Below are 13,802 nucleotides of genomic sequence, written 5' to 3'. Positions count from 1 at the left end.
CTATTAATAGTTGTCACTGTTGTATTAGCCCCGCATGGTAACTGGGCAAGTTGGACCGACCTTGCAAAATACAGTTCCGTGATCAAAATCGAGTAATTTTTTAAAAAAAGACAAAGTATCATTGGCTATAGTAAATTATCCATATTCTCCACAAGACATGTGTTACTTTACTTGTTATTTTATAAAGCTAGTTTTTGATTAAAACATATTTTTATCTTGTAAAAAATGATTACTAGTTCCCGGGAAAGGTAAACCATTTTTTAATTTCTTCAATCACGCCTTTTTCCTATACCTATGGGTAGGTCAGCGATCGCCACTTAGTTCGAATCTTACCAAATTCCCTTTACCCCATTCACATTCACGCACGTCTGTTCTCTTCTTCATGAGTGTATTATCTATTAGTTTTAGACCGTTGTCGTAAATTTCACTGCCCACCATTAGCCTCAAAATCATTCTAGACGAAGCGAGTATGAGTAAATCATTGTTGTTTAAAGTGATTCAGGAAAATTTCGACCGCAAGAGTGGGAGGGACATGGGAGCGAGCCTCCTACTGACCGAATATTATCAACGCACTACACCGCGATAAGAACCGTGACGTGCTTATCAATATACCATACCTATTAGGTATTTTTATGTTTGTTTTTAAAAAGACAACTCCTAGAATTGATCTTGTGTCGCGGGAACTTTTATGAAAATACAAACAACGGTCACAAAGTACGACCAGAAACGAAACAACTAATATGAATCGTATAAAATAATTGTTCCTTGTGGGAATCGAACCTGTCGTTCGTATTCGTATAACTCGGCATGACGTTAACTATAACCGCTGCGCCACGGAGGCTGTAATTATTTTTATCTATTTAATAACTGTTATAAAAATAAAATAAAAGGCTATTGATATATGGCAACAATTCGGCGTACTTTTAACACGTATTTCAAGAATTAAACTAGTTTTTTGTATGAATTAGAACGTTAAGTAGATTTATGTCTATAACAAAACTCGTTTTCAAATTAAAAACCTAGTTTTAAGACAAAATTTTAGGTATAATAATCATTTACCAAGGAGTTTTTGTATTTTTTTTTTCTAGTATTTGTCACCAGGTGGCAAGTGTGACAACCAATAAATCTTATTTGTGATCTTATTTGTAATATGCTATCCTAATTTAAACGTTCGTTTTTACGATCACACAACACACTCAAAAACTAACCATCTTGATAAATAGACTACAAATATTGAATATGATTGTTCTAAATAATAATATTGGTTGTCACTTGTCAAATTGTTGACATGTCACATCAATTGAGAATGATCAGACCTTGACTCAAGACTTTATACACCATTCTTCAACTGGACTATTAAAAACTGTTGGCTGTCTCTAAGGCGTGTATGAGCGACTATCGCGCAGAGGTCTCAGGTTCGAACCTATAACTTATTCCTGGATTTTACTGAGTAAAATGATTACGAAACGTTAAGCTTTCCAAGGTAAAATGCGTGTTCGTGTTAATTCCTGTATCCTAACATATACATAATACATATGTCTTATAAACGTGCAACGCGAAGGTTGAAAGTCATAAGCTACTGCATCGTTCGCTGGTTTTAACTGGCCGCTGTAGCGTAGTAACAGTTAAAAGACATTATTATAAGTGTAAAACTTACCAGTAATGGTATGGGGTTCTGGCTCCTGCCCTCCAGCCCCTCCGCCAGCTCTGTGAGGTCTGTGTCGTACAGGCTCTGTCCTTGTGGCAGGTTTGATAGTCTGAAACAAACATAACACATTATTGCTATACTTTACCTGGTATATAGGAAAACTGCCGAGATTTCCAGTTACTGTTTGTTTTAAAATATTTGTTTAAAGCCTCTCTGAAAGTGTTCCCTCCCGATTCAGTAATGGGGTGCTTTAGTAATGGGGTGTGTTTGAAATTTTAAGCCGCGTGATGATAGCGCAGTTTGTGAATGCTTTTGGTTTAAAAGTCGCGTCGTCTAGGTCGGAAAGAAGTTTCTGACAAAAGTTTAAAAGGATGAAGACTTGCATAACTTTCTTTGAGGTTCTAAATTAGTTCGTTAGTCCTTGTAATTTTCCTCATTAATTAATAAACTATTAACGAATTGCATTTTGTATTTGGACACTTGTGGAATTTTGCTACTATCGCTTCAAAATCATAAAATGTCATTCAAAATTAAAAGCACACCGTTTTTAGTCACTTTACATATGTAATATTATTAAAGACTAACATATTGGGTATTTCGATACGCAATGAAAACCGGTACAAATAAAATAATCGATTACATTATCCTTTCTTGTGGCTGTATCCGATACGCATTTGATCTTGAGGGTTTTTCTGATCAACGAATAAACTACTTTCCTTCCTGTTGCCGAGATTCTTAAGACATTGATGTTTTTTTAATAGGCATGAATTAAAATGGGTTTTTTTATTGAAGTTGATAGATGTTAACTGTCTGTAATTTGCCTACAGGATAATAATTACCATATGTTGATGTGTTTCTAAGAAATTGTAGATATCTCCGTTTGTTTGGGTCATGAGGAAAGATTGTTGGAATCGGCCGAAAGAAATCGTGACTGTTTTATTTATTAAAAAAAGCTTTTTATAACCAACAGATTAAAGAGTAGGCCTACTGTGTATTTTGAAAAATGTGACACGTTCGGTAAAAAGAGAGTGCTAGAAAAAATATATCAGCTTAGCCTTTCTTCCAAACTATTGTTGGAGTCGGCTTCCAGTCTCACCGGATGCAGCTGAATATCAGTGTTTTACATGGAGCGACTGCCTATCTGACCTCCGCAACCCGGTTACCCGGGATAACACGATACCCTTCGGTAAGACTGGTTGTCAGACTTTCAAGCTTCTGACTACTGTTAACGACTGTCAAAGATCTTCGAAAATGACAGCCGGGACCCACAATTTAACGTGCCTTCCGAAACACGGAGGAACTCGATATGTATAAGATGGTCACCCATCCACAAATCAACCTCGGCAAGCATGGCTTAACCTCAGAGATCGATCCGCGCGGCTGTTGTTAACTAAGCCACGAGCTCCTAGAAAAAATAAGCCTATTAATTATCTTAACAAGTTATCGATAATTTACTGCAAAAAATTGGCTTAGTGGAAAGCTGAACCTTCGCATGCAAAGATCTTTTCAGCCCCAGTATGCTAGTTACCTTCCTGCAATCTGATTTTTGATTTCAAAATAAACAAATTCAAAGAGTCATTCATAATTTCAAAATGTATATTAATGCAATCCGCAGTAGTAAGTACAAATGTATTAGTGTCCTCACCTGGCTCTGAGCATTTCATCTATAGGTAAATCATCTGGTATTTCTTTCAGGTACGGGACATTGCCGGCCAGCATGAATGACGTCACCATTCCGCTGGGGCCGTTGCCTGCAAACAAACAAACATACATGAAATACCACTATATACTCTTATGGAAGAAGGCAAACACTACATGAATAATTCAGGACGATTTCCGTGGCACAGTGGTTAACGTTGTCGCCACGCCAAGGAGCGTAGGGAGGTGGTGGGTTCGATTCCCATACAGACAATTATTTGTGCAATCCACAAATAGTAGTTTCGCGTCGGCTGTACTTTGTGTCTGTTGTTTGTATGTTTGTAAAAGTGTCCGCGACACAAGAGCAATTTGTACTAAGAATATTGAATATAAATAATGACAATTTGTAGTTATAATAATAAGATATAGTTTTGGCAAGTTATCAATTTGTGTAGTAAACTTTCAATGAGTCATGTTGTACTCAGCAACGTGACTGAAATTCAAGTGCCGCTTAAATACCATGTCATTATCGTTTACAGATGATTTCACGTTATTGCCGAGTCAGAAAGACTTTTGGAAAAGCGTTTATTAAATACTAGCTGACCCGCGCAACCACGCATTTATAACATTTTTGTAACATTTTTTAAGTCGTACTCTGCTCCTATTGGTCGTAGCGTAATGATATATAGCTTATAGCTTCCTCGATAAATGGGCTATCTAACACTGAAAGAATTTTTCAAATTGGACTAGTAGTTCCTGAGATTAGCGCGTTCAAACAAACAAACAAAAAAACTCTTCAGCTTTATAATATTAGTATAGATTATTAGCCTTAAATTATCGAGCAAATAGAAGCATCGCAATTTTGTGTATACTAAATCATAGATTTTGACCAAAAAGTGCCACAAGCTACAAACTTCATAAGCTTCATTCTAATAATTATAATTTTTTTTTTTACAAAATTACACCATCTCATGAAAAGCTTAAGTTTCTTCGTAACACTAACAAACAGTCCTATAGTAAAATTTTAGAGATAGTAATAAAACAAATTTATTTATTTGGCATCCAGCCATTCTTAAAAGACAGTTTAGCGAAGATCTGATCAGTTTTGGTGTTGTTTCCGCGTATTGCACAATATGGCGTCAGAAAACAAAATCTACGTGGAAGACCTTGGGTCTGGAGTAACTGCCCTACGTCATGATATGGGTGAGTAAGGCTCGCCCCCTACCACAATGGCACATAAAATATGGGTTCGATTAGGATAGTGTAGTAGTAAATGATAATCTATACGTTTGACGGAATGTAGTGGAATAATTATTGTAAGAAATGCGTTTTACTTTATTTTTTTTGAGAGCTAAGTAGAGAACTAGAGAACTTTGTAACATTGGTTCAGCCATCAAAATCTTCTATGAATGAATGAAATGATAGATCTTTTAAGATTCTTGTGACAGTTAAGAATTAATTTATTTTTAGACCAGCACTTAGGCCTGAACGAAAAAAAGCTTTGAAATCCTATTTCGAATAAAGTTTTGCTTCATCACTCAGCACAAACAATGCGCGACAGTTTGTTTACTTTACTAATCGTTTACCAATCAATGATCAGCTAAAATAACTTCAAAATGATGCCAAAACCAGCCATATACGTTTTATACATAGATAAATATAATAATTTAGTATTTACTAAATATTAGTAAAGACTTGTTGACACCTTAATAATATCTCCGGAACAGTTTACAACATAATCTTATTATAATCCTGGCAGTCGCTCAACTCACTAATCGGTAAAGATTTACTCGCTTCACTATGTGTTGCACGCGGATTCACCTCAATTACCGTGAGAGGATTATCGACAGTTTTACGACGATGTTTATATGAGGAAAAGATTATCAATAATGTTCTACAATTTGACTACACGGAGAAAAGTAATCGATGTAGCCAGGTACTAAATAAGGTGAGTGAGAGACTGGCTCCGGCGTTATGGACACTATTAGGAAAGCCTTTGTAAGGTAGTGGACGTCTATTGGCTGATGTTGGCTGACACGATGATAATGTATAAATAGACAGTAGAGTAGAACTATAAAAACTACTACCATACAAGAAGAATACAAAGTATACTGAGACCCGAAACTACTATTTGTGGATCACGCTAATACTACCACAGCTAAAGGGCAGCTGACAATCAAAGTGCTGTGCCTAGCACAGCGTATACTGAGCTGTAGCCCTTTGTAGCACATAAATGTACTGACTAGTTACTAAGTTCTGTATTTGTGATGTTTCTTTATGTGTAACAAAAATAAATGGTTTAAAGACACACCATGATATAACAGGAATCATCCTACAGCAACAAAAATCTAGCAAAAAAAGTAAGTAAATAATTAAGATTACGTTTCTATTTATATTATCCAGAAGAGTGCAAGACTGATGGCATGCAGGCGAATGAATGCGAGCGAGTGTAAACTAAAATTTCACTAACACCTGAGCTCTTGCCAATATCTGTCGTCGTGGCTCTGTTTATTGCAGTTTTTGATGATTGATACTGTGTTTAAGTGCATCTTCATACATAGCGTATACCGTTTTTAGAATAGATTTATTGTATAATACATTCTTGTTAAAGATCACTTTTTAAGTTTTTTTGCAAAGTATATATCAGCTTAGCTTTTCTTCCAAGCTATGTTGGAGTCGGCTTCCAGTCTCACCGGATGCCGCTGAATACCAGTGTTTTACATGGAGCGACTGCCTATCTGACCTCCACAACCCAGTTACCTGGGATAACACGATACCCTTCGAAAAGACTGGTTGTCAGACTTTCAAGCTTCTGACTGCTGTTAACGACTGTCAAAGATTTTCGAAAATGACAGCCGGGACCCACAATTTAACGTGCCTTCCGAAACACGGAGAAACTCGATGTGTATAAGATGGTCACCCACCAACAAATCAACCTCGGCAAGCATGGCTTAACCTCAGAGATCGATCCGCGCGGCTGTTGTTAACTAAGCCACGAGCTCCTCAAGTTTTTTTTTTGCATAGTATGTTTGGATAATGGATTCTTACAAATTTACATACTGTGGTACGCTCGTTTTGTTTTAATGAATACTGAAAAAACAGTAGGAAATATTATTAAACTGTAAAATTGGCTAATACTCTCATCATTGGCCTGTATTAGTTTATTGCAGATCATAAAATATAAAGATTTTATAGACAACACAATATAACATTGCTTTTCCCCTAGTACAACTTTCCCATTAAGAGAGCAGATATCAGATTAGCAACCACTACTTTAGTTGATCGCCGGATTGATTCGTTTCGCGGTTGGCTAGGAGAGCTTTCTAGCTTCTGTCATTTAAATTGTAGTTTTTGGTGATATTGAGTATATATTTTTCAGTGTCACTGTATCTATAGTTGCCCATTAATAGCGTCATATAATTATTATCAGTCAAATTGACTAATATCGATAACATATTCCTTCGAGAAGTATATTTAGGTAGAATACTTCGTCATCATTTTGATAAAGGAAAGATATCGGTAATTAATAAAATTGTAGTCGTTTACTAACATACAAATAAATCGATTGTGATCTAATCAATGATAATAACTGTACCTATACTAGGATTATAGGGGGTAATCTGTGAGGTGATTTAGCAAATTTGATATTTACACCGGAATAGATAAGGCTAGGATTTTTACCTAAAATTTTGGTGGTATGGATAGCTGTGTTTTGTACCTAAATGATCATTTCAGTGCGATAAACATTAGAGGAAATGATGAAACAATAGGATTTAGTATTACAGGGAAAATACGATAATAATGGATCAGTAAAATATGACTATGACTATACTATATGAAATTAATTCAAAATTTCCTTTCATAAAGTGTTCTTTAAGCTTAATGATTATGTCTGGAAATAATGGCTTTTATGGTAAACTCGTTCGCTCGCTCGTAAGGCTCCTATTAAATGGGACTAATAGTGTAAACGGTGAAACGAGGCACACATCTTTGCCTACACCTTCGGGTGTAACAACTGTGATATTATACAAGTAGGTATGCTGATTGAAAAGAGTGGCCGTGAGTTTGTTGCTAGCTCTTCTCATAAGGTACTACCCCCTTTCTGAGCTAGTGGTAGATTCAGTAAATGTAACGATGTGACAAGGAAAATTTACATTAATTACTATGTAATATTTTTCGGGAAGGTCCGAAGTCCATCTGAACATTGTTTCCAAGCCATCAACGAATCGTTTTGACCTGAACGACTGCAAGTCAGATATTAATACTACATAGTAAACGGTGGCAGGGGTCAATTGATCCGTCTCGGCGGGACCGGCGCGACGCGTGTACTCACGGAAATGTACTGGCAGACTATATCAGAATTTAGATGATTAATCATGGTGAATTTGTTGTTAAATATGTCAATTGATTAATGCCCGGTTTCTGAGTACATTTAGCGGTAGTTTTTCTTTTCAATAGGTTTAGATTTTTTTGTTTGAGATTAAACACTATTGAATAGATAAACTACCGCTAGATGTAGGTACCCCAGAAACCGGGGGTGAATGATTTAATAAGCCATGTTGACGGTAGATTTTCTGTTACAGATACGCCACTGTTGGGCACCAATAGCACACAAACTGATCAGGCGATCAGTCAGTTTCATGATAAGGGCATCCTAGTGTTGGTAAGGTAAAAGAAGACGAGTTTCTTTGATAAAGTTACTTTAAGAATTATAATCTAGATAAATCGTTTTCGGACGACAACAGCTATGTTCAATGGCCTATGTGCTTACTGCTTACTCACTTAAGAACAGTATTATCTATCGTTTTATAATCCACGGATAGCAATTCCTACCGAAATCTATTAATGATAGATTAATTTTGACGTATTTATAATCTTTAATCTTTAACAATGGAAAATAGTTGTAAGATGTTCAAATATAATTTTGTGTAATTCCTAGTACCGAAGTAGTTCTTGATTCCTTTTATGTTTGTGAATCTAGACTAGCTATTTGTATTCATCAACTTTGAAAATATATAGACAGTAGTTCATAGTTTGAGCTTTTATTACACAAAATCGAAAAACTTTTGACGAAATGTTCTTTGTCATACCAACTAGTCTTTATAGCAGTTCAGGGTGACAAACACCATTAGTTTTTCTATAGCCTGAGTAATATCACCCACGCTAGTTCAGACAGACTGTAACTTGGATCAATAGAAGTGACTCACGTTCTAGTAATAATAAATGATGTATATAGTTAGGACAACTTTTTTTTGTCTTTTTTAAAGACAACTCCCACACTAAGAATTGCTTTTGTGTCGGGGTGACTTTAACAGACATACAAACAACGGACACTTTGTACAACCAGACCCGAGACAATTATTTCTGGATCGCACAACTAATTGTTCCTTGTGGGAATCGAACCCACGACCTACTGCAAAACCACTGCGCCACGAAGGCAGTCAAATGACGCTTATAGCCTGTAGGTGTGTGTGCGAAATAATTATAACAAATTATTAAAAGTAAATAAATGTATGTACTTACCAATGACAACAACTTCTTTATAGACGACATCTTCAGACAACGTGTGCTGGCAAGCTTTCATACTGTCTTTCATTTTATCTGATTTTATATCATACAACCTCCTTGATTCCAGCTTCTGCTCTATGCTTATCTCTTTGTGACTTAGTCTATGGTCTATGTCAATGGCGGGCTTTTTAAATAGCGTTCTAAATTCTAAATGCAGTCAGAATAAATACTTTTTTAAAATTAATATCACACGCAGTTTTGAGTCTTACGGACTATTTAGTCTATGTTTAATTGATAGTTTTAAAGTGCTGTTTGTGATCAGTGCTGCTTATCTTTTAGTGCCGTGATTGTCGTGCTATCTGAAACAAGAGAAAAGTAAATATTAACATTTTATTTAATTAGGTAGTAGATCGAACACCAAATCTTTGCCTACTGACAAGCTCTATTCGTGTATACGAGCGTGATATGGTATGTCATAAGTCTTGCTATTCTAATTATATCCTCCTATAAATATGAAAGTATGTTTGTAACTCATTTACGAAAAACGTTTTGGATTTTGATTGATACTTTTGTACGTTGATAGCTAGCTTATAACTCGACTTTTTACCCCGGGAAATGGCTTTTAGCGGACGAAGCCGCGAGCAAAAGTAAGTTCAATAAAAAACTACGGATAATAAAACTGAGCTGAAAAGCATATAAATGAGTACTGCCTAGGTATATTCAGCATTCTTATCCCTGGAGGTAAATGAATGATCTTCAAGTAATTCTTGTGGTTTTCCTACAAGTACAATTGTTTTACTTGAATCATATATAATAGGTATTAGACACTACCTAGTATCGTAGTGCATTGTTATGACTCGCGTCTAAAACAATGACCTTATTCAGAAGCTTATAAAAATAAGCTCTATTGTGAACAAATCACTTGTGATGTCGTGTAATCCCAATTTGTCATCGACAATAAGTAGGTATTAGTGATATTTGACTCTCGCAAAAGTGTTAAAAGTTTGTTGTCTGTGTACGTCTATCTGTGACATTGTTACTCCTAAAGGGATGAACTGATTTTCAAAACTCTATATTAGTTATATAGAAGAATGTTTAGGACAGCTAAAATTTGTTCCGGGTATAGAAATTGCTGTCACAAATAAGTAAATGAATATCTAACTACTATTAAACAACATTACTTTAAACTATGTCAAACCTGCAAATAAATAATGTTACGAAATTCGCGTGTTTCAATGTACTAAATTAAAATGATTAAGTTAAGCACAATACCTTTCTCGAATAACAAGCCGATTTATAATAATTAGGGGATATAACAAGTCACTAGACTATTTATTCAAAACTACCTTAATCACGCAGCTCTTTACGCGGGTAGATTGATATTTTCTACTATTTTTTAGTTTTTTCTCTATATATAAACCTTATCCGTGCCTAATGTAGATGTGATTGAAATGATTAGTCTAATTGCTCAACCGACATAGGTGATTCGTTATTTATTTAGATAGATAGATAAATTTGTATTTAATCAGTAAATAAAATGTAATCATACAAAACTTTCCGCTGTGGAAATTTAAACAGCATAAAGCTTAATACATTCAAACATACAAACATGTCGTTGTATATAATGGAAAATTTTAAGTATATGTGGAACAGTGCGTGTTTATATGCACAGACACACACACCGTACAATCATATATATATTTAAATGTGTGTATATATGTACTCAAGTGACACGAGATAACTCAGTGATAAGACGCGGTGGGGGGCAATCGAGGACCTCGGAGTACGGACGAAGACCTACACTGTGTAGATATCTGTTTAATTAGTAATCTTTTTAAATATGGCGTAAAAATTAATTAAAATTTAGTGCATTTTTTTAAAGATTATTTAGTAGAAAACGATACATGTAAAAATGTTTTGATCTTAAACTGACTGACAGAAGGAAAACGCAATGTTGAAATTATGACATTATGACATTGTTATTAATCATTATTATGACATTGTTATTAATTTGGTAATATTGACATTTAAAAAGAGCAAGCCGTGAGGTTCTTGCAGTTTCTTCTCACGAGCAACAGCTTTTCCGAAACGGTGGTAGATAAAAAATCTTTTGACGATTTCAAATACTTGTTAAAGTTTATGAAATAAAGAATATTTGACTTTGACTTTGAAACTATTGAGCGTAGGAAGTTGTAATATGCTATGACGATTCCTTAAGAAGTGTAGAGGAGCACTTAGAGAGGATAATTGGAAATCACCCCCGAAAGAGGTAAAAAGGGGTGAAAAACTTTCATATAAAAGAACGGAAACGGGAAAACTCATGCAAATAGCGGACGTAGTCGCGGGCAGCCGCAACAAAATTATATAAAAAAATGGAAGTTAAGTCTCTTCCTCTTCAGTTTTGAATCACTTAAAGAGTCACTAAGTCCAATTGTGTAGTCTTTTACCTGTTTATACTGTGTAAAATCATACACTTCCCCGGTATTTCCCAGTCATTCAGATCAATTACCTAATGTCATTATTCATTTGCATCATAGTTTCGCTTGCAAAGCTGAACTATTGAACTGATTCAAGGAAAAAATTGTCCCAGCAAAATAGTTTTAATGAAAATAATTCAGGGGTGACACATACATAGTTCTTATTATGAATGCTATCTGTATGGCATGAATTCTGGACAAAAGTTTGTAACGAGTTTTACTAAAAAAAACTTACTATATTTTAATAAAATTGGGTACACAGGTAGTTTATAACACATAGGATACTTTGTGGTGTTTACCGCGGAAATCCAAAGAATCCTTCCAGACCTACAAAATACGAGAACGAGAAACTATATCACTTTATTAGTCACTCTTTATCATATCATAAACTTGTACTATCTCTACAGCTTTAGACAAAAGTTAAGTATAAAGTATAGACTTATATGTGAACTAACATTGTGTAACCGATTACACAATATTACTTAACAAGATTAGTTCAGACAGGTGGAATAATCTAGATCCAATTGTTCTAGGTCATTGTGTGGCCTTGAGGATATAAATGTGTATTTTACATGTATTTTTGTATGTAAAGGGGTATATAATAGGTACGTGGAACGAAAAGCCATACGGTAGGCCTTTTTGATCGGAAGGTCAAAGTTGGGGCCGTTTTTTCATGAATTTAAATCTTTGTATCTGAATTAATACGAAGAAATTCTTTTTGACGCGTCTTTAAAGTTTTACTGTTGATTATATTTAAATACAATTCGGCAGAGCTTTTATTCCCGGATTGAATAGGCTATGTTTTTCAGAAAATAAATTAACTGTCTTAACCCGCAGTGTGACAAGATGTTTGGATGTGAATGGAGCTAGAAACGTTTGTAAGGATCATACCAAATGATGCAGTGGCATTCTTTGGTATGATCACCTGAAAATCTACTTACCACTATGAAAATTAGACGTAATTTCCCTATGTAGGTATGTATACAAAACCTTCACTTCAATAAGCAGGCAAAACCGCAAAAGCTTGTCATAATTCATTCATATCCTTTAGGTAATATTTCCCCGTTTATATTGAGCTCATATCCTTCACAATAACAGTACTCATATAATCTTGTAATAAATATAACAAATTTATTCACGCTTTCTACGCACAATATCAAGGACGTCTCTGATAAAGGCATACCCCCTTCAGAGCCTCCCCTCCTAAATATATACTGCCTATTTATCTACTTAATAAAACGAAAGTCATCACATACTAGTAGTATATATGTGTATGTATGACTGACTATATCTGTCCTTATTCATGCCATATGGAAAGAGAGAGACGTGAGATTTTCCGTGTAGAGAGCTTGATACTAACATTTTTTAAGTTGCTGTTTCATAGCTGACTAAATGTTATCCCCATGTATTATTTTAAGGTAATTTTTATCAAGCTCGGGTTTGTCGTTTTTGGGTCAAGCATGCATGCAGATACCCATTCAATCTAAACCGATGATGGGTTTAAATCAGCACTGAATGGGTAAGTACAAGTGCCCGAATGCAGCTGGTATGGCCTACTATATTGCAAGAGGTGGTTTTTAAACCAAACCCAATTTGTATCTACTAAAGCTAAATACTCCGGTGTAGAGCAGTAAAAGTTAGATGATTTTTACGTTGCAGGTGAAGCCACAGCATGAGTATACACATACAACTTATCACATGACGCATATCAAAGAGCGATGATGTAGCAATGTATCGTGTTATCAACTTATCAACCTGTCAAGTGATGTCATATCATGATAACTATTGTTTTTGATGATAACCGTTATTATTGTATTGTGAGGTAATCAAGTAAATAGTAAGTGTTTTATGGTTTTACTGACTTTTGCCTTTAGCCGACTGCGCCGCACAAAAGATGGTTATTCCATGTACAGGTACATTTTTTTTTTCATTTAAAATGCAGCGCATGTCTGTGTATGCTTACATGATAATACAATTAAAATCTTAATTGTAGTTTAACTGTAAAATTTATTAGATATAATTACTTTCGGAGTAACGATTTTGGTAAGTGTTGGATGTTTAATGTGGTTGAATCTACAATGTAAATGTACATATACTTATTTGTTTCGAAACTAGGAAAGCTTAACGATCCCTTCATACTCAAGATCCATTAGCGACAACAACAATTTGTGTCAGCTTCAAAATTTCAAAATGTACACACATTTCAATTTCACTCCTATTTTAAAATCATTTTTCTTTTCAATACTCAACAGATTTTTCCATAAACAAATTCTCCCTTTTTTAAATGTTTTTAGTAAACTATGAAATAATGTAATTCGTTCCCTTGATGTGTTATTCAGCCACGTCCAGATCGAGTACGATGTAGGGCGCGCACGCGGAAGGCGATGCTCTCGTCACTTGGCACCGGTGTCAGCGCGGCTGCAGGCGCCGCCGACGTCTCACATACTAGGCTACTGGTACGAATCTAGCTCACTTCTATGTAGGTTAATTAGGTGATAATATGTTACATTTATAGGGACACATTAAGTACA

The 13,802-nt window shown here is 35.1% G+C and overlaps 1 protein-coding gene across 2 annotated transcripts in view; it reads right to left on the bottom strand.

Annotated features, from left to right (window-relative positions):
- Positions 1–13,802, bottom strand: part of LOC142982914 (oxidative stress-induced growth inhibitor 1-like) — a 67,808-nt gene that overhangs the window by 20,238 nt on the left and 33,768 nt on the right. For both annotated transcript variants that reach the window (XM_076129646.1, XM_076129645.1), the window contains exons 2-4: positions 8,810–9,153; positions 3,294–3,399; positions 1,658–1,757 (exon numbers count right to left, since the gene is read on the bottom strand). In XM_076129646.1, the coding sequence (XP_075985761.1) occupies positions 1,658–1,757; positions 3,294–3,399; positions 8,810–8,882 (279 nt within the window). In that variant the 5' untranslated portion in view covers positions 8,883–9,153. The remainder of the gene's footprint in view (positions 1–1,657; positions 1,758–3,293; positions 3,400–8,809; positions 9,154–13,802) is intronic.

This window comes from Anticarsia gemmatalis, chromosome 22 (genome assembly GCF_050436995.1).
Source record: "Anticarsia gemmatalis isolate Benzon Research Colony breed Stoneville strain chromosome 22, ilAntGemm2 primary, whole genome shotgun sequence".
Taxonomy (NCBI): domain Eukaryota; kingdom Metazoa; phylum Arthropoda; class Insecta; order Lepidoptera; family Erebidae; genus Anticarsia; species Anticarsia gemmatalis.
Note: the sequence above shows the minus strand (reverse complement) of the source record. Positions and strands in the feature narration are given on the sequence as shown.